At 46.1% G+C, this 24,976-nt stretch overlaps 1 protein-coding gene across 1 annotated transcript; it reads left to right on the top strand.

The window, feature by feature from the left end:
* Positions 1 to 11,105: 11,105 nt before the first annotated feature.
* Positions 11,106 to 24,013, top strand: LOC311168349 (gasdermin-C-like; the record flags this gene model as incomplete). Its single annotated transcript, XM_084229751.1, has 9 exons — positions 11,106 to 11,380; positions 14,663 to 14,831; positions 18,127 to 18,238; positions 20,436 to 20,483; positions 21,313 to 21,339; positions 22,052 to 22,191; positions 22,472 to 22,601; positions 23,033 to 23,106; positions 23,774 to 24,013. The coding sequence occupies 9 exons, from the start codon at positions 11,106 to 11,108 to the stop codon at positions 24,011 to 24,013; spliced, it is 1,215 nt and encodes a 404-aa protein (XP_084085877.1).
* Between the last annotated feature and the right edge of the window lie 963 nt (positions 24,014 to 24,976).

Here is a 24,976-nt window from a genome sequence, read left to right as displayed (position 1 = left end):
AAACATAGAAGAAAGGCTTGTAATCAGACTTTCTTGTTGTGAGCTGGCACAAATTTGGGGAAGCAGCTGGATTGGACTTATCCATGTGCCAACATCACCAAAATTTATAGCTTCTAATCATACAAGGGTCGAATGTTCACAGATGTGAGACTCTAAGTTACTCGCAAACAAGCGAGTTGTGTTTTCTGACTCATTCCCGACTCAGTACAGATGCTGCTGGAGCAAGTGTCCAGGCACGTGAAAACAGAGGCTGTCCTTTCTCGGCTGCAAACCATGTCATTCTTGGCCACCTAGAAGGTGAGAGACCAGCTGTGTGTGCACATCTGTCCCCACAACCCCAGACAGACATGCTCCCAGGGTCTTCCCACCTCCATGCCCACCCTCTGCACTGCCAGGAGGCCCTGGGCTCAGCAGCCAGTGTTTCTTGGCTGCTTGGGAAACCCAGTGAATTTTAATGTTATTGAGCAACTTGCTCAAACGCTCATGGTGTGAACTGAGCGAAGCTCTGGTTGCTAGGCAACCATTACAAAAGCCAAAGGATTTCCAAAATAAAAAGAGACCCAGAATACACTCGAATCAAGTACAACTGCCTCCATAATCTGCAGTTGCTTGGATTGCACCTTGGTTAGATGGTCTATTTCTTGGTTACTCTAGAAAATAGCCCCTTGGAAGTTTTATGAAGTGGAAAGTCTTTTTTCACCCTTTCCAGGATCCCAAGAGTGAAATGACTCAATGCTGGGATGGTCAGCAAGTATGGGGGTCAATAAAGATCTGTCAAGTGAATGAAGGAGTGAGCGTAGGGGCACCAGGGCCTGCTCTGCACCCCGAAGGAAGCACCACCCCAGAAGATGTACAGGACAGGCGTCCGTGTAGTGGTCTTAAGTCCACAAATTCTTTGACAGGCCTCCCTTCAAAAGATGGAGCTTCAGGCCTCCCTGGCGGCATAAGAGATTAAGTCTCAGCACTCTCAAGCTATGGCCAGCCACTGCGGCATGAGTTCGATCCCTGGCCAGGGAGGTGACCCACACGGCACAGCAGACCTCTCCCGTCTCGCCCGCTGCTCCCTTCAGCAGCGTAGTTCAGTGGATCCTCCTGTTCTGCTCCCCACTCTGTCTCTGGTGAGTCCTCTCACCCCCCCAACCCTACAACTCTGGCCTATACCCCAACTCTTGTGTACATAAATAAATAAAATAAAAATAAAAAGATGGAGCATCACTGGGAGTTGGGCCTGGTGGCTAACTTCTAACAGTGTGTGCCGCCTAGGTCATAAAAGAATCCAGGATTTTCTCCTTTTCTCTCTCCTTGACCTCTCTCTCTCTCTCTCTCTCCCCCCCCACCCCCCCCCCCATCTATACCTCTACCTCCCTTCTCTGTCTCTGTCTCTCTTCTTTTTAATCATTCATTCTGGGGAAAGCCGTCCGTCCTCTTGTGAGGACACTCATGTCACCCACGGGCAGACCCACACGACAGGGCACTGAGCCCTCCTGTCAGGAGCTGCTGTCCAGAGGCAGGGCCAGGAGGCTGACAGTGTCCAGGGCCCACACATTCATGTTCACATCCCCCCTGTGTCTCGTGAGGCTCTCCGTTTGAGGACAGCTCTATAGAAATGGGAAAAGATAACAGACGGCAGCAAATCGCTGTCTCGCTGCGTCTAGCATGAGGAGGGGGCGCAGATTAAAAGCAAGACGTGCCCCTGGCTGCGGGGTCCCGCTCAGAGCACTTGGGGCCACTGTGTGAGGAAAGCGGTACCCACTCGTGCCAGCCCGTGCCCGGGAAGGGGACATGGGTCCTGTTCAATGACCCAAGACATGCAAAATGGCTTTAAATAGTCATGGAAATGTCCCGGGCCAGAGAACCACATTCTTCTCTTCTTCCCTCTGCCTTCGAGTCTCCGTGAGCCATGACCTCAGGTCCGCCTTGTTACTGGTACCTTCAGTTCAATTTATTCAGTAAAAGTTCATTGAGCATTAACTGCATGTCAGGAACTCCGACGGGTTCTTTATATAAAGTATTTAACCCGATCCAGCAACAACCCAATAAGATAAGAAGAATGCAGCTCAGAGAATGTGAGCTTCCACCGGAGGTCACGGAGTCGCTCTCCGGCAGCTCCAGATCCGGATCCTTGGCCCTGTCCCCACCGCCTCAAGCACAGCTGCCTCCTTAGGGCCTGACGACAATCTCCGTTTCCACCAAGAAGGCAGGCTCTCCCCCAGCCCCACCACCACCCCTGCTTCCGTACATGTTGGCCAGGCTGCCACTATTTTGAAAGAATTTAATTGTTTGGCTGAATTTATTTAGAAACAATATTTCCCCACTTATCGAAAGACGTTTAAACTGTCCACCTGCGCTTTTGCTTAGCATGCGACAACCAGAGTCATCCCAGAATCCATAATTCCAGCATTAAGCAGTGGACATTTTACCAGTCAAAGCTTTTCTGAAACATTGAAAATAGCTTCTCGTTCCCCATAATTCAGGCCTCAGCTCCCAGAGATCTTTAAGGGACTCAGTCTCGAGATCAAGGGCCTTTGTAAGTGAGAGATTCTAACCTGAGGATATAAGAGAAACCAGGGTGAACCCCTTCGCCATTTCCCCATGTCTCCCAGCGCCTTCCAGGTTAACCCAGCAAGGAGGAAGATGAAGAGGGGAGCAAGGGAGAGATGGGAGAAGGCAGCAGGAGAGCAGAGTTGGGGGAGAGATGTTGCCTGCAATTCCACTGGACCCCAAAAGCAGGGTCTGGCATCACCAAGGAGCTTCCTGCTGTTTGGCAATGCTGCCACCTTCTGGCAGAAAGTGGAAATTCAATAGAACTATTTCAGCCAGCGCCTCACTGGTGGCGCAAGGGGTTAAGACGCAAACTATGAAGCTCTCCACAGCCACTGCAGCAAGAGTTCGATCCCCGGTCATTCCCACATGGTGCAGCAGCCCTCTCCTGACTTGCCCGCTGCTCCCCTCCGCAGTGTGTTTCAGCCAATCGGCCTGTTCTGCTCCCCACTCTGTCTCTGGTGAATCCTCTCACCCTCCACACACACACCTCTGGCCTGCATCCCAGTTTGTGTATGCATAAATAAATAAATCTTAAAAAAAAAGAGAAATATTTCCAGCTGGGTCATTTAATATATATAGCAAAAGAATTTCCTATATAGTGATAAAATTGAGGGGGGATTCCCCAAGGAATTCCTGAGAGCTGTTTAAGCTAGAATTCAGATTCACTTTTCAAGCTCCTATCTTTTGAAATATAATATATCATTCAGTGACTGGACAATTAGAGGCTTTTTCAATGTTCTTATTTCCATGCATTCTCCCCTTCCAATCCATGCCTCCCCCTTACTGTCCCCCCATCCAGTCCCACCCAGAAGCCACAGTATCCAATGACTTTGAATTTTTACTTGGAAGACATTTTACTGTGTTCTATGAGGGGTCTCAAATTAGCAGCCTTCAAGCCCAGTCTACAGCATCTCAGATTTGCATGTGTCTAGAGTAGAGTTTTACAGGGTTTATGTAGGGGATTCCCTGTCTTCCCAGAAGACTGTAACCTCCCCCTTTATCCAAGCAGACATGCAAACCCCTCAAGTCAAGAAAGTTCAACTTGGAAATTTGCACCACCTGAAACCTTGGAATGTGATCTTCTTTGGAAATTGAATCTTTGCAGATATGATTAGTTAAGAAGAGGTCTCACCGCATGAGAATAGACCCTAATCCAAGATGGCAGCTAACCTTCTAAGAAGAGGCAAAGATCAGGCAAAGATCAGGCCCTGCAAAGACAAAGGAAGAAATTGGAGTGAATCAGCAACAGACCAAGGAAATGTCAAAGACTGCAGGCAACCACCAGAAGCCAGAGAGCAAGACTCTCCCCAAGAGTCTTCAGAGGGGGAATCCCTGCTGTCACCCACACTTCAGATTTCCAGCCCCCAGGAAAATTATCTGTTCTTTTAAGCCTGTTAAGTTTGATGCAGTGTGTGGTGTTTTGTTATAGCAACCACAGATAATTAGTAGATTGTTCTTATATTCTCCACCTAAAATAATGATACCAAAATATACTTGATCTTAGCCAAAGTGATATAATACCAAAATAAACTTTCAAAAATATGGTTGAATTGATCCAGTCATCTATTTTTGGGCATTTGGGTTGTTTCCATAGCTTAGCTATTGTAAACAGTGCTGCCATAAACATAGGGGTGCAGGTGCCTTTTTGAATTAATGATTCTATGTCCTTTGGGTAAATACCTAGGGGTAGAATTGCTGGATCATATGGAAGCTCCATCTTTAGCAGGTTGAGGAATCTCCACACAGCTTTCCATAGTGGAATATTACTCAGCAATCAAAAAAGATAAACTCATGCAATTTGCAGCAACATTCATGGAGCTAGAAGGGATCATGCTCAGCGAAATGAGCCAGAAAGAAAAAGAAAAATGCCGGATGATCTCACTCATAGCAGGAATTTAGAAAAACTAAATAAGGGACCAGGGAAAATATTAATTGTAATAAAGTAAAAATCAAAATCAACAAGCAACTATAAACCAGAGACACTCTATGAGGGGACGAGGGAGGAGAGATTAGGGTCAAAATAAGGGGGGTGGGAATTGTGTGGGGAATATAACCAACATGAAAATGCATACATTGTGCAAAAATGAAAAATGATGTAAGATATATAAAATAAAATAATGAAAAATATATGGTTGAATTATTTTCAACACAAGCAGTTAATGGGGGAGAAACATCTCTTCAAGAAATCATTCTGGAACAAACTTTCCACAGGCAAAAGAATAAGTTGGCTCTAAACAAACACCATAAGTAAAAAAAAAAAACTCAAAATGGATCAGAGACTAAAATTATGACATTATTAAAAGAAAACATAGGGGAAAATCTTCACAACAGTGGAACTGGCAATGATTTATTTTAGGTGACACCAATAGCATCAGCAACAAAAACACTGACAAATTGACCTTCATAAAAATTTAACAGACAATAGCAACAGAGTAAAGACCCAAACCACAGAATGGGAGAAAGTATCTGCAAATCATAAATCCTATAAGGAATAATATCCAGAATATAGAGAATTCCAAAGAAGCAAGAACAAGAAACTCAGCCAAATTTTAAAGTGGTTCCCTATCATGTGGCACGTTCAAAAGCCTACTTAAAACCAAAGCTTCGTTAAAACCAAAGGACAATGTTATAAGCCAAATCTAGTTGTTCAAGAGTCATTTGTTTTTATAAGCCACGGAGAATGTGAAAAGTTTTGAGGGAGACATTGAGATCCAGAGTAGAAGAGGAACAGTATTTTGTGGAGCCAGAAAAGATTCTGGCGCAGCTCCTTGACCAGTGTGGGAGACACACCAGCTTCTAAGACTGGAGAAAGGAAGCTTGTTCTTCACGGAAGCCTGTTAGTAGGAACTCCTCCACTGATGGAGGTCACGTCTACGCTCCTCCCAGGCAGGATCTTCTAAAGAGTATGTTGAAGACAGGAAGAAAGTCTCCCCGCTGGAAAGTGGTGAGGATAGAAGCCTGTGTTTGGAAGGTATTGGAGGAGAGAGACAGTTAACAAAATATACAAAGATGGACAATTAATTTAGTGACAGTAACCAAAGGACGTTCCCAAAGAATTGTAAGGCCTGAAGCAAGAATGGGAATTTAGCCGAAGGCAAGACAGATTCATGGAACATTAGAGCCTTGGAAATAAAAATAAATCATCCAGCCAAAAATGCCTCATTTTACAAAAGAGAAAGCCCAACTTATAAAGAAAATAACTCTCCCTTCTCTTTTATCTGTGTTTTCAACCTCTCCCTTACTCATGCACCGCCTCAGTTTTTAAACATATTCAAATAAATTCAAGGGTTCTCATTCAACCCTCCAGCCCCCTCGAGGTCCTTCTGCAGAGGAAGTATCTTCTTCCCTGGCTCACGGGAAGGGAACTTTTAGGTCTGTCCATGCACATCATCTCCATCCTTTCATCTCCCACTAAGGAACAAACCAACAATAAGACCAAAGACCCAGCCATGTGCATCAAGAGATCTTGCTATCCTACCTCCCTAGATGACATCCTTGTAGATAAACCTGATGTCGATGTTTAATGGATTTTGTTAAATTTCTCACAGAGTATCCAAATATTTAGCCCAAACCTCCTTGAAAATACTCCATTAGCTGACAATTTGACATGCACTTAGTTTCTCTTACCTCTAGTTACTTGCACGAGTTTTCTATTGTCTAACAAATTGTCACAAACTTAGCAGCTTAAAGTAACATGAATTTATTATCTCACAGTCCTAGTGAGAATTCCAGACAAACTTGCCTGGACTCTTTACTTAGAATCTCACATGGCCAAGGTTCTGGAAGCTCTGAGAAACATTTGCTTCCGAGCTCATTCAGGTTGTTGACCTCCTACATACATGAGCATGGATGTTTGAAATGTGTGACACATACACATTAAGCAGAATGAAAGAGGATGCACACGAGCTAAAACTCAGGATAAACCCACTTTCCCTGGCCAGTGGACCTGGGAGAGAGAGGCCCTATAGAACAGAAACAGCTTCGTTAGCACCAGCTCCTCCCAAGACAAGCATCGTGAAAAAATCTGGACCACTTTTCCATAATGTGTGACAACCAATCCAGACTGTTTACCTTCAACTTACTTCAAGTAATGATGTGATTAGGCTGAAATTACATCTTAATTGTGCTATCTGCTCTGTCACTGTATGAAAGAGCAAGAAAGGCAGAGGTTAGCGTCAGGGGCGAGAACAGGGACAGTGCCCGGGCCCAGGAGAGGGCCTTTGAGCTTTCCGGGTGTGGCATCTGCGCAGCAGGAAATAGCCTTTCACGCTCCCATTATCAAGGACTATGCACTGGGACCTGGTCCCACCCTGGTCCCAACAGTGTTTTAAAGATGAAGATATTTCTAAGGGCAAAATAACTTTCGCCAAACCCATTCTCTTTCCACTTACTCCCTGTAGATTTCTTGTGAAAGCAAAATGCCCATAGTATGGGCAAAGTCTGCGCCCAAGTCACATGAGCAGGTTTTTTGTGCTATCCCAGAACTGACCTCGAAGTGGCAGCTTTCCTTTCACCGACTGCATTTCCCAACATGTTTCTTCATTTTTCCCTTCCTTCCAATACTCACAAGGGGCCCCTGCTCTGGCTTGGGAATCTGATGTCCATTCCACTGGGGACATAGCTCACAACTCTGCTTTGGGTGTGACATCACCAGGCAAAAAGTTCCAAAAAGTGAGTTTACCTCTATAATTTGCGTTGTAGAAGACAACGGACTTGAAATGAAAAATGTTAGTATACTCTTCATACACCAGCATTCCTAGGGTCCTGACCTGCTGTTGGATGTTCTAGAAGCCAGAGAAAACTGAGCTGTTTGGAGAGAGTTCTGTGAATACAGTGACCCTGTTGCAGGATTTATCCCTGGGTGGGAGAAAGCATCACAGGGCAATGGCTGGGAAAGGCACCATTTTCCCTGCCCCCACTGACCTGCACCCACCTTGGATTGTAAGTCCCAGCAGGCCCTTAATCAGACGTCCTGACTGGGGCAGCTGGGAAGGAGGAAGAAACAAGTGTGTGTATATTTGATGTGGAACAAAGGAGGAGGCGGTTGCATCGGGAGCCCGCTCCTGGTCCTCAGCCCTGGAGTCCTTAGCATTTGGGCAGAGACCATGGCAGCTGTTATCTTGACCTTGTGGGAGATAATATGATACATTTGGAATTTCAGTTCTCTCTCCTGTGTCAGTTCCTGAGACCTGCCTATCCCTTTCTTACAGTTCCCTGCCAGGAGGTGGTGTAAATCCCTGGCAAGTTTTCAGACCTCAGAGTCCCCACTTAGCCAAGTCTGTTTGATGGGCCTTTGCTCACAGGGGGTGGATCATTTCTCAGTTTTGATTGTGAGTCTGTAGTTTGAAATCCTTTCTTCTCTTTCTCTATGCCCTTTGAACTTCAACCAATTAATGATGTTTGAGCTTTGAGCGCACTAAAAGTGTGCTGTCTTTGCCCTTGTGTGTGTGTGGGGGGGTGTGATTGGCACATTTTAGAACAGGTACAATGGTTATTCTACCATCTCCTTTCTCCTATATGGTTTGCATAGACTCTCCACCATCTTCTTCTTTCATTTTCCATATTACCCGTCACCAGCTGGGGGCTATGTCCAAACTCTCCATTTGAACAAAGACAGTGGGGTGGGTGGGTTTGCCTTTTTTACTTACTTATCACTTTAACTGAGACCTTTTTCTCTTCCTATGTAAGTTCTGCTTTGAATATTATGTTTTCTAAGCCAAAGGTCATGGCCTTTGGAAAGAGTGAAGGGTTAACCTGGGCTCCAAAAATATTGGACAGTTGATCTCCACTTCAACCCATCTCCAGTGATTTTCTGAATTATTGGAATTTATATATGGATTCTCTCACTTCATCCATCAGGTGCCTTTGTGCTTAAGCAAATGCTTCTGAGACCATCTCCCTGCAGCTCCTTGTCCATGGCTGTGCTGACTAGATGATGGGACCTTAGCCCCAGGAGATCTGAGGTCAGGTTGTAACTGGAGCATGTCCATTTTGTAACAAAAACTCCCCTGAACTAAATATTAGAACTAAATGAATCAAAATCATTAACAACCTTTGTTCTCTCCTCTCTGCAATCTCTCCTTGTGATTAATCTTCAACTTGCAGGTAATAAATTTCTTTCCAGCTACATTTTCAGGAACTTGTATAACTGCTGTGTTCCATCTCTAACAATAATCCTCTGGGCTCCTTGGAGGTAGTCAGTAATATCAAAAACAAGTATCTGCTGACTGTCACTCCAAGGAGACCTACAGGAAGCACCGAGTGAAATAAAAATGTGAATTATCATTCACTTAGGAAATGCCAATGTGAGTGTCCTCTTGGGTCATCAGAGAGAGCTTACAATTTTGGCCATCTAGTCTGGCCATTTTCCTCCTACAGGTATTTCAAGCCATCCTGTAAGGGCGCAGGAAATAATTAGGACGGTCATTCGATTTGGGCAATTTTTTTTTTCCTTTTTGTATATATCCCTTTTCTTTATCTTAAAGACTGTGGCAAGGTTGGATTACATGATATATAATGGTAATTGACACAGCAAAGGTGATAAAATGTTTAATTCCTGGTGTAAAGAGCTCCGTCCACACCTGCACCCTCAGAGGCTCCCCAGGCCTGTCCCTGTTCCCACTCCTGAAGTCTTCCTACCTTTTGCTGTTCCAAACTAACATTTTATGTTCAGCACACTTCAGACAGAATATGAACACAAAGTCGTTCCAACCACAGAGACTGCAAATCCATGAATCAAAACGTGTTTAGTGGTTCTTAGAGAAATGTCAAGAATGGGAAGGTTTTGCTGTTACTGAGTGGTAAGAATTTTCATTATTTAGATATTGACACTTCATCAGATATATGATTTGCAAATGTGTAAAAAGCTGTAAATGTGTGAGTAAAGGATGGTAAAGACTTATTGGGATGAGCATATCACAAGTATCAAATCATTAGACTGTACACTTGAAACCAATAGTGTTACATGTCAAAGTTGCACCTAAAAAAAATTATAATAGTTCACAGCTTTCTGAAGATCTTATCCACCCTCCTCCCAAACAGTGTGGCAGTTATATGAGCAAGGACTATCTAACTTTATTGCTTTGGGTTGGGAAGGGGTTGAGAGCGAAGTGCTGTGATCCAGAACACAGTTCCAGACCCGGTCTCCCAGAGGAGGAGACTGTTCCTCGTCTGCTTGTTTTTCCAGAATACAGCCTTGGAAATTGCATCAGGCGCCCACTGTGGGAAGACCACACAGTGAGTTGAGCCACGTTATCTGTTTTCTGTTTTTTTTCTGACAAACTCTGCTTGTTATCGGGAATTCTGAAGGTTGGAAAGGATCCTACCCAGCTGGAATATACATCTGGTAAGTTCTAATGAGGGAACAGAAGGAAAACAAGAACATACTGTGATCAAAGACAGCAATGTTTGGGATGGGTTTGTGGAATTAATAGATTTTTGTTTTCTAATCTGACCCAAAGTGTCCCTTAATAAAGGAAAAGTCTGGAGAGTAATGTGCAATCATGTCAGGCTAAGGGATGCATCACTAGTGACTCTTGATTTTATGGCATCTCCTCACCTTTTTACTGTAAACTGCTACAATTGAGATAGATTTGGGGTAGGCAGACAGGGCAGTGTCCCCTATGCAAGTGAAAATACCTGCAAGGCACAGATTCCAAGTAGGGGCAGAGCATGGTTTGCAATCACAACTGTACAGAGATAGCAAGCCAGCAAGGACAATTCCCCAGCAGCTGACTTCCTTAAAACCCCAGCATATAAACCCTACACACGAGCACTGGAGGGACAACCTATTCAGGCACACCCCCTGTTGCAGGAGGATTTCCTATTGCTTAATAAACTCCCCAAACTCGCTCTTCATGGTCTGGGTCCAAAATCTCTGCAGGCATGAGACAAAAACCCAGCTGAGAACATGACACCCTCATGGTGTGACACAATCTCACACCTGAAACACTGTGTAAATAGCCTCCTACCACATTGACATTCACACACAGCCGCCCCCTTCCAGAAGTCCTAGTCAGAGCAATTAGATAAGAAAAAGAAATAAAAGGCATTCAAATAGGGAAAGAAGTAAAACTCACCGTTTGCAGATAACAGAATTGTATGCATTCAAAACCCTAAAGAATCCAAGAAAACATATTAGAAATGATGAGCAAATACACTAAATCCTTTCTTTTGGTGGTTGCCTGGTTTGGTATTTTTTTCTATTCTTTTAATTTCATCTTTCTAATCTTAACATTGTAAATGTGTCTTTTGGTCAAAAGCATATTTTCTAGGTTTGCTTAAGCTGATAACCTCTGACTCTTAAGTGGGAAAGAGTCCGTTTACATGTAGCATATTCATACATTGTATATGTTGTATATTTTTATTCACTTGATTATTTTAATCTGTGTTTTCTATTGTCTTTGCTTATTAACTTTTAAACTATTCTAAGTTAAAACTCAATAATCTCAGAGATATATCATCTGCTTGGGGAGAAATATCCAAGATATGTGAGAAACTACTCACTGTCCTTTCCACTCCTGACTGAAATTTGTATTTTCCTGCTATTTGCTCCTAGCAATATGCCGTCCGCATTCCAGAAAGCTTGCAAACTAGTGACCAAAGAGATTGGAGACAAAGAGCTTCTGCCTGTCACATGCCTCATCGATGCCACCAAAATCCATCATTTTACTATATTAAAGAGCAAGAAAAAAATTTTCCCACGATTTCGGCCACAGCCCGATGTTCCAGTTGAAATCTCCATCATGGACATTCTGGAAAAAAGTTCTTCAGAACCAGGTATTGTCATCCAAGAGTCAGAAGAAAAGAACATGAGAACTCAGATGGTGGTGATCAGGCAAGGTAGACACCCCCACACAGGTGGATCTCGAGATCAGCCTGAACATGAGAATTGCAGGAGCTACAATTCTTTGGGAATTTACTGGTTATCTGAACCCAGACACAGGTTAGTTCAGGTAATACCTACAGAAGTCTTTTGAGGTTTGAATGTTATTCCCATCTACAAGACAGCAAATTGAAGCTTATACAATAGTTTGTTCTGGTTACATACATGGGTATGTAACTCCAAGTCCCAAACACATCCACCTCAAGGTGTTGCCTCCTGTGGCTGATGCCACATCTGCTGAGAGGAAATCCTGACTGGAAAGGTGCAGGGGTGTACCCCCTGAACCAGAGCCAACATCGCATCCCTATTACTCATTTAAGGACATTCTCTCTGTCATCCAACCCCTGGTGGATCAAGCATTTGTGCATAGCACTAGTTTACACTTACACATTAATTAAACAGTTAGCTTCTTGACAGAGAGATTGCAGCAGGAAGACTGGGGATAAACAGAACACAGTTATTCCATTTGCTATAAAAGTTGTTTCTAAGTGAATTCTTGGCTAAGTCTAAGGACAACTTCCTTCCCCAGAAACTACCGTGAATGGACCATTCCAAGTCACAGACACCGTGCGTAAACAGAGTCATGTTGGTGCTGGTGTGAGCGTGGATGCTACCCAAGTAGACATGAATGCATCATGGAAGTCAAAGGACGTCCTCTCATCCTCCCTTAAGTTTCAGATTATTACCACCCCACTAAAGTCCTTGACAGAACTTCTGATGAGGTGAGGCCATGGGGGAGAGGGGAAGGGCCAGCAGAGTCCCGAGGTGCTCTCCTCTTGCACAAACTGGCACCTGGCAGGCTTGATACTCAGGCTCCGAATGAGGAAAATGACATTCCAGATTATGCTGCTCTTCTTGGGTCTTAGTTCATTCAACTTGTAGCTACTAGATGTACAATAAATGCTTATTAACAGTCATTACCAATTACTGTGCTCTTCGGTGTTGAGGATAGAGTAATGGCAAGACATAAAAATGTCAGTTCTCAGACAATTTTTACCAAGTAGGGACAGGGCACATGAAGTGAGGAAATGAGCAATAACAAAAGTAAATTAATAAAGAATTAATTTAAGTGAGCAAAGGTTCTGAAACTCTTTGTTTAAAATTTGCAATAGTGCTGCTGGATTTAATTTAGTTTCTTTTTTTTTTTCAAAGATTTATTTATTTATTCATACAAACACTGGGTACAGTCAGAAGCGCAGGAGGGTGAGAGGATTCACCAGAGCCAGAGCAGGGAGCAGAGCAGGCAGACTGATGAAGGACACTGCTGAGGGGAGCAGCGGGCGGCAGGAGAGGTCTGCGTGCCATGTGGGACCCTCCTCCGGTGGCCAGGGAGCAGCAGGGGATCGAACCGGAGCTGCGGAGGCTGCGGGCAGCGTCGCAACCCAGCGCTCAACCGCTGCACCACCAGGGAGGCCCTAATTTAGTTTCTTGAATGTGGGAAAAGACAGGTGCTCAGTGATCCATTAAAACCTAACAAAATCACTCATAACTTCCCACCTTTTAGAAGGATGTGTCAATTTTAAGTAAATCTCTACAATTGCAAAGAAATGTTAAATTAAGCAACTAGTTAAAATCATGGACTGTTTAGAAAGTAAAAGTTACTTTGACAGGGCACTGTACAATCTCTGTAATCTTGGTGTCATGTAAGAGTCTTAGTGGAACTAACATTTGCAAAGACTTTTTGGTATAAAAGAGTATTTAGATTTCAGTAGTTACAAGAAGGAAAAAAATATTTTTGTTCTAGAAATTTCTTTCAGTAGTTTAGAGAGGCTGCACTCTTTCAAGATACATTTTATTATCTAGTACTAGAGGAATAAGTAAGCCTGAAGTCATAACTGGGGTGGGGAAAGGTAGTCACAGGTGGGGAGGTGTGCTCTGAAGTAATAAATAGGATGAGGGGATTGTGAGTGCCTGGGTGGAGCGAAGTCTGACCTGGTCTTTCTGTGGAACTAACAGTTAAGCACAGACCTAAAGAATAAAAGCAAGGAGAGCAGGAGGAGCAGGTCCAGATGAGCGGTGTAAAGCCCCTTAGGCAGCCCAGAGTGGTATTGCAGGTGTTTCAAGGAACCGCAGGTAACCAGTGAGGTGGCAACTTAGCAAATCAGGATGAAAATGAAATAAGACGAGGCTTGGAGGAAAGGCGATATCAGATGATGCAGCACCTAGAGACACGGCCAGGGGTTTAAATGTCCCTGCAAGGGTAAAGGGAGAACCCAGCATTCGTGCTTAGTGACCTCCTCTACTGAAAGCAAATTAAGGATCCCGAGTATTCCCTGTGGCAGTTATCCAGGCACTAACCCCAGTGGGTAGAATCAGGGTCGAGCTTCAGAACTGAAATGGAGAGGAAATTTGTCCTTAATGCTTTGAAATTCTCACATCCCCAGTTTCTGCACCTTCATGTTAAGCCTACTGGTCTACCTACTAAAAACAATCAGTTCATAAAACCCACCTATATTAGTCATGAAGAATCACCCAGAATCCTTGCTGCTTGCTCACACTTTATCCATCTACTCCACATCTTATCCTGACTGTGTCTCTGGAGGGGCTCAGTGTGGGTACTAGCTTTGATAGCAGGTCTTCTAAACTGTTCTACCTGGTCATGTCTCCTGTCAGTCTCTTCTGATGAGAGGCTCTACTGTGGGGATCTATAAATTGCCCTATTAAAAGGATATCATTTTAGGGCCTCCCCTGTTGAGTGCTGGGTTACGAAGCTGCCCGCAGCCTCTGCAGAGCTGGTTCGATCCCCGGCTGTTCCCCGGCCACCAGAGGAGGGTCCCACATGGCGCGCAGACCTCTCCTGCCGCCCGCTCCTCCCCTCAGCAGTGTACTTCGGTCCTTCTGCCTGCTCTGCTCCCTGCTCTGGCTCTGGTGAATTCTCTCACCCTCCCGCGCTTCTGACTGTACCCAGTGCTTGTATAAATAAATAAATCTTTTTTAAAAATAAATAAATAAAAATAAAGGGATATCATTTTAGAAATTGCAGATGCCTTTAACTATACGGTATGTATACCTCAAGCTGCACTGACTCCAGATGGGGGTCCCCTCTCCTGTGCATAGTGGAAATATTCCATTGTCCTGGATAACAACCTCCTAAGTCAGTATCTTCCTACCTATCGAAGCGTCACCTGTCAAAGTCAAAGGCTTGCATTCCTTCCAGGTCTTGAAGAGAAAACAGGTCAGAAAGACCAGAAAAGGAATCCCTTTCCCACTCTGATCCTTCTCTTACATTCATAGGAAACTGCAGGATAAAAAGCTGTCCTCTCTGGACCAGTGCCGGGACTCAGGTGTGGACCTATATGTGGTGACAGATACCGTGGAGCTGTGCGAGAGTTCTGAGCTGATCGCGGGAAGCTGGGAGAATGTTTCGGGAGACATGTCCATTTTCTGCAATGCTTCAGTCAAGGTATGCTGGTGGGGACACCAACAGCACAGCCACCCAAGCAACCCAGCCTCCCTTCTAGGGGCCAGGTCCTAACCAGGGTCTGGTCCCAAGGGGTCAGGAGGGGGATGAGGTCATTATTTCTTGCTTCTCCTGTGTTAAGGAGATCTGATTGCTCACCTGAGACTGTATTTAAACACCCTTGTTTACAAAGCTGCTCTTCAACATTGGTAACAATAGGAAATAGATTTAATTATGTGGTATGATAACATTTTGCTTTGGAGTAAGAGTTTAAAGATTCCAAGGGCGAGGCTGACAAGTCCAACCTCATGATGGTCCTATCACTGGGATCAAGCACTGGTGGCTAATGTGCCCTAAATGCTGTGATATCCTAAACAGAGATGTTTAATGGAGTGAGACTTAAATATCTTCAAGAACATGTGATTTATACAAGATGGAATAACCAACAGTAATATTTTAAATTAAGCAAATAATTTATCAAATATGTATTTGGCATCAAGTATGTGCTATGAATATACATTTTTGCGTGTGTGATGTATTATATAACACTTATACAGTATAATTTTTTTATTGATACAATATTGGTTTACGTGGTTGATGCTATTTGGGAAGTACAACCCCCCCACACCTTCAGTTGAAGTTATCTTAGGGCACCTGCCACCCAAGCACCCACTGTCCACCACCAGAGTCCACCGTGCTGCCTCCCCACTCTGTTCTTTCCCCTCCCCCTCACCACCGGGGCCTCTTTTCTATAGTCAGCTTTCAAAGGTTGTTTTTAAAACTTGCCTTTATCTGACCCTTTGTTTGGTCTCTCTATATTCCTCACATAAGTGGCATCATCCAGTATTTGTCTTTTTTTCCTTCTGACATTTCACTTAGCATAGTCCTTTCCATTTCTTTCCATGTTGCCACAACTGGCATGGGTTTATCTGTGCTGACTGCTTGGCAGTGTTTCACTGTGCATAAACACCACATCTTCTTGAGCCACTTATCTGTTTGAGGCACTAAGGTTGTTTCCCATAAGGTGGCTATTGTAAACAGTGCTGCAATAAACATGGAAGTGCAGGTTTCCTTTCAAATTACTGTTCTTGTATTCTTTGGTCGATACCTAGATGTGGAATTACTGAGTCGTATGACAGACCATGATAAAGACAACAGAATGCTCGGGGACATTTCAGAATGGTTACTTTTCCCTTCCACTGCCTAAAGCATGAAGGGACTTTTCTCTGATATTCACTGTGAGCACCTGGTAGAGCTCCTCAGGATAAAACACACAAAAATGCCATCCCTTTCATAGGGTTTTCTCTGGAGAGAAAAATGGTCACACTGGTCCACACTGAGCCTCCAACAATTCATCAATTTCACCTCAAGGTTTCCTGCCCTGGCACTTGCTCCCATGAAGGATTTTGCTCTGACAAATTGTGACACTCTTGCCTTTTCCTCCCTCCAATTTTCAAGGCGATGGCATCACTTTTCTGACAGATCTAAAGAGACTATTCTTATGATGGAACAACAACTTCCAAATTCCTTACATGTCAGACAAGAAACTAAATTTTTTTTAGTTGCTACAATTAGAAAAGTCAGAAAATTAAATCCTGGAAATTTCCAAAATAGAGTGAGCGAAAGAAAGGAGAATATAAAAATATTAAAACTTCTGAATAATAGGAGTTCCAGAAAAGAAAACAGAGAAGCAATGCTATGGAGGAATATATTAAAGAAATAATAGAGAAAAATTTAAGAACTTTTCTGGTATGTTTCCAGAATGAAAGAACCAATTGAAGGAATAGTTTAGTAAGAAACTATAGACCCATAACAAACAAGGAATGTAACCATGCAAAAAATGGATACCCCAAACTACTAGGGATGCACATTCTAAAAATGGTCTGGCCAACTGCAAGCACAAAGGCAAAGAAAGCATACCCTAAATATGAAAGATTTTTATTTTCTGTGCAATGAGAGAGAGAGAGAGAGAGAGAGAGAGAGAGAGAGAGAAGAAGACAGGCTATTCCTAATGAAACTCCAAAATTACTGTCCTCTCATGAGCAAATGCCCAGACAAACAGGTTCAGTCCAAAGCAGGGAAATTGAGGCCTGAAGTTTGCCACAAGTCTAAGGCATCTCTTGGTGCACAAACACAGTAGAGAGTTAGGCAGATTCCAAAGAGCTGGGACAGAAGGAGAGACCCACAATTCTAAATGTACCATATACTCCACCATGAAGTCAAGATAATGGATGCCACTGTCCCCTCCAAGGACCAGGAGAGCCTCTCCACATGTCTCTCAGCTGTGTTTCCCTTCCCATGTGTCTCTGCCCTAACTGTCTTTCCTCCCTCCTTCACGCACCTCAGTTCATATATCCACCATTCTGCCTCCTACCTGCCCCCATTCAGGAAGTCCAGTTAACGGCATGCTGGGATTTGTAGTCCTGGGCTCCTCCTCACCGCAGAGATGGGGGTGGCAACTGTAAAGGCATCAGGGGGTGGAGTTAGTTCAGGACATCATTCTCTGCCTCAGAGTTTGCTCCTTACTTTTCCTCTAACAAAAGCATAAGCATGAAATTCTAGGGCAGTAGCCTCAGAAAGAAATCATAAATATTTATAAAAAGGAAAACAGGTGGCGCAGGGGTTGAGCGCAGTGCTATGAAGCTGTCCTCAGCCTCTGCAGCACGGGTTCGATTCCTGGCTGGCTAGGGAGATTCCCACATGGTGCGGCAGACTTCTCCTGTCTCGCCCGCTGCTCCCCTCCCCAGTGTATTTCGGTCCGTCTGTCTGCCTGCCTGTTCTGCTCCCTACTCTGTCTCTTGTGAATCCTCTCATCCTCCCACACCTCTGGCCTGTACCCCAGCTCCTGTATAAAAATAAATAGATCTTTAAAAAAAAAAAAAGGAAAACAATTTACAGTGCAAAGGATTATACTCTAAGTTCTTTGTCAAGTTAATTATCAACAAAGCATGGAAGCAGTGTCCCCAATACCAAGCAGTGAGTTTTAGCTTAGACGCTGGATATGACCATTTTAAGACGGGAGACGTAGGAAGGGATGGAGGAAAGTTGGAAAAGAAAATCCTCATCATCAAAAGGAGAAATCAACTACAAATAGTTCAATATAAAAAAGTTATTGTACTATAAACTTAAAATTAGGAATATAAAGGTATGTATGGGGTGAAACGAGGAAAACTGGAAATCAGGAGCAGGACCAGGGAGGGCAAAAAACTGCTGGGTTGTTTGCTCATGAGCTTCTCAGATCTATCTGGCTTTTTTAATCATGTGACTACATGACCATGCTCCTTGTTTCTCTCCCCAGGGCAGTGTGCAGGGAGAGTATGGCTTAATGAGAAAGAAGAAAATAAGTGTGCAGAAGGGCATGGTGGTGGCCTACAAGAAGAAAAAGCTGATTTTCAGGGACAAAGGCTGGGGTAAGCAGAGGCTGAGAAAGGCAGATGGGGCGAGGGGTCTGCTTGTCTTGTAAGCAGGATGAGAAGGAAAGCCCATCCGCGTGCAGTCCTCCGCGGCTCTGCCTGTTAATGGAAAAAGAGAAACACATTTCTCAGCTGCCAGGGGACACACCCATCCCACCACCCACAGTGCCCTCCAAGAAAGGCCCAAGGGAAATTTGCAACACAGAGATAGACAGTCTCTTACAGACAGAAGGGTGACTGCACGGAGGTGTCCTCAGCGCCGGGCAGAGCGTGGTGCTAGCCCACCCTCTCTCCCCTCTAGTTCCAGCCACTCCCCACAGCTCACCTGCAGGCTGGTGGGTGGGGGCAGAGCCCTCCCCAGGTGAGTCACAGCCCCAGGTTCAAGCCCTTAAGACATTAGCACAATCACAAGCAACAGGAAGGAGGTGCGGCCCTCCCAACACAGGGCAGATGTCCTCTGCACCTCTCCCCACTCAGCTGCGGAAGGCACAGTCTCCCGCACTCACGCTCCCTGCCCAGATCCACTCGGGCAAACCGTTTGCATCAAACAGCAACTACCTACTGGGGGAAACACTGGCCCCGGGAACGCGGCAGCTCGGAGTGCTGGGCCTCTCCCTTCCCAGATGTTGAGTTGCATGTAGAGCTCAGCCTGATACACATGGGGACTAGCTCCTTAGAGATGAGGGGATGCCCTCACCTCACTTCAACACAAACACACACACACACACCCCACACACACAAATCAGACCCTCTCTCTCCCCTCCTGTCCTTACCTCCTCTCCTCTACTTCTCACTGGCATCCTGCCCGCTATAGCATCCTCTTTGCAACATCTGGTCAAGGCACTGTCCTGGCACTGATGACCTCCTGCAGGTGGCAATAGACAGTAAACAGTTCAATTCTCCAGTCTCAGAGGTCGGTGGACTTTGCTGTGGGGAACTCCAGCCTTGCCCCAAACTGCCCTGTAATGACAGGCAGGAACAAGGAAACCTAATTCACTCTTCAGAGTGGCCAAGGACTCCGGCGGAGAGGACCAGGAGACAGTGCTGCTGAGCACGCGATGTATTTAGAGCTGGAGGGAAAGACACGTCTGTTTCCTAGTGCTGGCAAGTGTGATCTGAATACAGCGAGACGAAAGCCTCAGAGCAGTGCCTGCCAGTCATGTCGTGGCCACGAGGGGGCGGTGGAGCTTTCTCCTTGTTTAAGCCACTGGCTCCTAGGGGTGCAGGGGAGGGAGCTTTACCTGGGCCCGCGCAGAGGACACTGAACTTGCACGAAGTAGTTAATGCTCAGAACAAACCTGAAAGGAAAGGCATGTGCAGAGCAGATCAAGACTTTGCCATAGACTCGCCGTGCAACTGCAGAGAAAATCAAAAGCCTCTGGCACCCACCTTATTTGCAAAAGAGAGTGAGAAACCTTTTCAGTGTTGAGTGAGTTAGAGGGAGTGTCTGGCTGAGGGACTGGCACAGAGCGGCCTCCCCAGGACCTGACCACAGGCTCAGGACCCTGCCTTCCCACAGCCCCTCACCCAAGGGCCCTGCCATTACCCCTCCGCCCACCCCTTCCCCTCAGGGCCAAGTCCTTAAAGAATCTCCACACTCTGTGTCCTCCCCTCCGGGCCTCGCTGCCTCCACCCGCTGCAGTTCACCCCAGTGAGTTCACAGCCCCCAGTCACTAGTGCACTCACTGGAACTTGCGTCTCCTGGATACCAGGACACTAGGGCCTGTGAGCGCTTCATCTGTAGGACTGTTTCAATTCTGTTTCCTTCATGGTTTCTCTTCCCCTGTCAAACAATCCTATTGTTACAAAAGTTTATGATTTTAGCACATTTCTCACTGGAAATATGAAGCCACCCGGGAAGCTGGCAGGGTCCAGAGAGGACAGGAGGGAGGAGACAGGTCAGAGAGACCCGGCAGAGGGGACAGCCCTGCAGGCCTCTCTCCCACAGGCAGGTCTCTGGTGGAGCGAGTGGCACCCGTGGGTGCAGATCTCAGCATCAGACCCAGAAGGTTCAGAGAGAGGTCAGGGGCTCTGAGTTGTCACAAGCACCCCAGTGTCTCTGATCAGGGGCAGACTGTGCCCCCTGAGAAGAGCTGCCATGCTGCCTGCAGGAGCAGGGCTGGGCTGTGGGTGGGAGTGGGGAAGCCTCCAGCAGGGTGACCTGGCTCTCCTGACCTGGCTTCTTCCTATCCAGACATTCTTCTCTTTGAAGATGATAAAAAGAAGAAAACCTTTGAAGATGGTGAGTTCCTGACCTGGGCAGGTTCTCTGCCTAGACCTCAGGCCCCACTGAATGCTGGCCCTGTTTGGATCCTGCTAAGAACTCAGCTCCCTTCCATGAGAAAACCTCCCTCCTAACTCCCCTGCTTTTTACCAGCTACATGATCTTGGGACCACAGAGAAATAAACTTTTCTCCCATGATACTGCCATAGGTGTGTGTGTGTGTGTGTGTGTGTGCACACGTGTGCGTGCACGAGCATGTGTGTGCATGGTGGAGGGGCAGAGGAGACTAACTCTTGGTGAGTGCCCTTGTGTTTATCTTTCCAGAGATTGGTCAGTCGCGGGTAATGTTTGGTGAGTTGATGCTTTTTGAGCCTGCAAAGCAGGGTCTGATCTCTCCACCACAGCACACCCCCCACCATGCTTGCCCTGATGCCCCCCAACCCCAAAGCACTGGGAAATCCCCCTGGGGTGGGAACAGAAGGAGAAGAAGGGGCAAAAGATCAGAGAAACCATGTGTCTTCAGAAACTAACTCTTGGGTGGGGGATTTAATTTTTCTTCTAGAATCTGGAGAAGATTCCATCCCTCCAATAGGTGAGTGTGCCTTTGAAGAGATTGGGAGTGGGAAGTTGCCTCTGTCTTTGACACCACTTCCTTGGGGCCTGGCCCTGGTTTCTGGAGGCTGGGAAGGGTGGTGATGGCAGAGGGCATGGAGGGGTGGGTCTGATGGGGCAGGAAGAGGTGCTGCGGGAGGGAGGCATGGTAGGAGGGAGCACGGACCCTCCACAGTGTCTCAAAAGCAAATTTGAGGATGAGGAAAGACATGATGGCTTGTGATTCTCTCTCCAGGAAGCATAGAGGAACCCTTTGGGCAAGGTGAGTGTTTATCAAGAGGGAACCTGGGCTTCTGGGTGGAAACTGACAGGCTGACACCCCCGGAGCTTCCCTGCCACTGGGACACTGAGCTCTATTGTCATGTAATGAACATTTGCTGGAAAGCAGGCACCATTCTGAACACTTGGGGCTCTTGGGCATACAGCCATGAACCCAGCAAACAGAAATGCCACCTCTTTGGAGTTTCCTCTCACGTGACCTCTCACCTCAGCAGAACTTGAGGGCCCCTGCAGCCCCCTGGGTTAATTATTTATACACCCTGAAGACACAGACACTATTTTGTGATGAGAAGAGTAGCTCAAGTGTGCCAGGCACTGTGGCTCACACGTTACACACGTGACCTCATGTGATTGTGCAGAGGCCTCATTTCAGACGTGGGGTCCAGAGTTTCTCAGGCCCTTGCCTTCAGAGCTCAAGGCCGATCACCCCAGATATGTCGCAGAATAAGCCCCGGCATATTTTCTGCCACCTCCCAAGACCCCTTTAAGAATCTCCGTCCTGCTCCCAGCACCTACCCCCACACCCACGTTAGCTGGGATTATCTATCCTGCTCCCCTGTTTTGACAGCTCTGTCCCTCAAAAATGTCATCCATGGAGTTTTTTTATTATCGATGGGAAATGCCTTACTACCCCAGGAATGTTCTAATGTAAGAATTGCTTCCATTCCCTGGTTGACACTATTGCCTGCGGGCAGATTTCAAGTCTCTACAAAAAGAAGTTTCCCAGAAAGTGGAAGATGTGGACGGGCTTTCGAGAAGCCTCCGGGACACCGTGTTGAATAATATCCAGGCCATGCTCGGGGATCATGAAGCCCTGCAGGAGCTCGGGAACATGGTGAGACTGATCAAACCGGATGAGAGGGAACGTGGCTGTGAGGACATATAGGGGGGAGGGGGGACTAGCCACAGGGGACACTGAAGGACGTTTATACTGGGCACTTGTTACCTTGCACCTACACCAGGGCAGGGGGTGCACCCAAGCACCAGGGAGCTGTAGCGAGCCCAAGTCTCCGCCCCTTGGATAATCACTTATAGACACAAAATAGGGAGACCAAATGACATGATAATACCATCGTCATCATCATAGCATCAGCAATAATACCCGTATCCTCCAGCTTGAAGAGGAGCCCTTGGGTTACTTGGATGGCCCTGGTGGTGCCATCCTAAATGAACTTCGAAAAGACTCAGAAGTTTCATGGGTTAACCCAAAGCACTTCATCAGTTACCTGCTGGAAGCCATACTCGGTAAGAATGATTTGGGGGAAATGTGGGAGACTCAAATGCATGAGTCCTTGAAAGGACTTACCTGGTGAAAAGCCCTTGAATATTATCATTTCTCATTCTCACACTAGACCTTTCTCCAGGGTCAGGAAGCTGAGATAAAATTGTCATGGGACACAGAGCCAGAGGCATAGACAGACCTCCTATTGGGGAGGGTGGGTCTGGCCTGCAGCCTCAGAATCCCACCCTCTGGCCATGTGCTGTAGCGTCTCAGAGAACATGCCAAGAGAGAAGGAAGACATCCAGGGCAGGGACCTTGATCTGACTCTAATGGGTTTTATTCTTCCACCTGGATGTCTCATCTCATGGCATCTCCTAGTTCCCGGGGAGGGGTTGGAAGAAAGGAAAAATCTACTCCTCCTCACTCTTTTCCCCAAATACCCCCCTGTCCTCAGAGCTGAGTGATACCCAGCACGTTCTGCTGGCCCAGTCCATTGAGAAGAGGATCCTGCCCCATCAGCGGGAGCTGGTGAGACATTCCAGGGCCAGCATCCGCGGGGGCAGGGGGAGGAAGGCAGAGAGAAGAGTGACTCTGAGGAAAGAGAGATGATGCAGTTTCTGCTGGGAGGGGAGAACCCATCCCAGTGTGGCCCCTGGGAAACCCTATGTCCTCTGGAGAGCTGTCAGAGTGGGTGTGAGTCCCTTAGGGGAAACTAGAGGGTCTCAGTTTCCATGGAAACCCTGCAGAGATGCCCACAGTTCTAAATCAGCCACACTGGGATAGAGGGTTTGGGAATTCGGGGGGGGGGGGGTCTGATGAATACCCCGCTCTGTGCACACAGCACCCGTCTGCAGATTACTCTTTCTCCCTCCACATGTGTATGCATGCGGGCATGGGAGTATGAACACGCTACCTACACATGCACACATCAACATGTGCACCCACGTCTATAATTCCAAACACCACTGTTCTGCAAGGTGAGTGCTAGACCCACCATTTAGCAGCTGAGGAACCAGCACTTAATGGTTTCTAATAACATGTCCAAGGCCCTGTGCTCACAGACACCTCCAGGGTGGGCTCCTGGTCCCCTCGATGCCATGACTTTGCTTCTTCCATATCCTCATGACCCTCATTCTTTGGGGTCCCTTACCAAGATCAAAGATTGACCTTTGACATCTGGAATTGTTTCTTCTAGGTACGGAGCATCCTGGAGCCCAACTTCAAGTACCCCTGGTGCATTCCCTTCACCATCAAACCCCATCTCCTAGCCCCACTGCAGGGTGAGGGTGTGGCCATCACCTATGGGCTGCTGCAGGAGTGTGGGCTGAAGATGGAGCCAAATAACCCCAGGTCCATCTGGGATCTGGAAGCCAAGGAGCCCCTGTTTGCCCTGTTTGTGTCCATGTCGGTCCTGCAGGGGCTAATAGAATCCTGAGCCCCTCTGAGGAAGCGAAACCCCAAGAGTCTCAAGAGTCTTGCCCCATCCGAGGCCTGGGGGGACATGGGGCCTTTCTGAATGGGGATCGTTTAGAACTTGAGGAAAGTTCTGGGTTGGTGGAAATACTCTACATCTTGCTGAGGATTTATTATTGGTCAAAACTCAACAGCATGTTGAATAATCAAACACTTACTATATGTCAATTTTACTTTAAAATAATGGCAATAAATACTAAATGAGAGGCAACATATTTTCCAGTTTGTGTTGGGTGAAGAATAACGAGGTGAGTAACTTACTTTGAAATGCATCCCAAAATAATGTGCTTTGAAAGATATGTGACCAAGGAAAGTAATAAAATATTAAAAATGAGAATTGCTTTCATTCTTAAAACATTTTGTACATCTGGAATTTTTTTTTAAAGATTTATTTATTTATGTATACAAGAACTGGGGTACAGGCCAGATGCGTGGGAGGGTAAGAGGATTCACCAGAGACAGAGCGGGGAGCAGAACAGGCAGACTGACTGAAATACACTGCTGAGGGAGTATGAACATGAGCCAGGAGAGGTTTGCCATGCCATATGGGACCCTCGCTGGCCGGCCAGGATCGAACCCGCACTACAGAGGCTACAGACAGCTTCACAGGACTGTGCTCAACCGCCTGTGCCACCAGGGGAGGCCCTGAAATTCTTTCAATATGAAAATTACCCTTCAAGAAATTATACTCGTGTTTCAGTCATTGTGAATGACTATTTCTGACTAAGCCTCTTGTGAATATTGTGTAGTTTTTTATTGAGGTAATAGTGCTTTACAACACTGCATAGGGTCCATAGATACAGTACACGCCTCTTCATATCAATAACTAAGCCACCATGCTATGTCCACACCAACGCACCCTGAACCCTGCCCGCCCCTTCTGGTAACCTCAATGCTGCAGGCAGATTTGTGGTTTTATTTTGGT

Source organism: Talpa europaea (assembly GCF_964194135.1).
Source record: "Talpa europaea genome assembly, chromosome: 3".
Lineage (NCBI taxonomy): Eukaryota > Metazoa > Chordata > Mammalia > Eulipotyphla > Talpidae > Talpa > Talpa europaea.
This window is presented reverse-complemented; position numbering and strand designations above follow the sequence as displayed.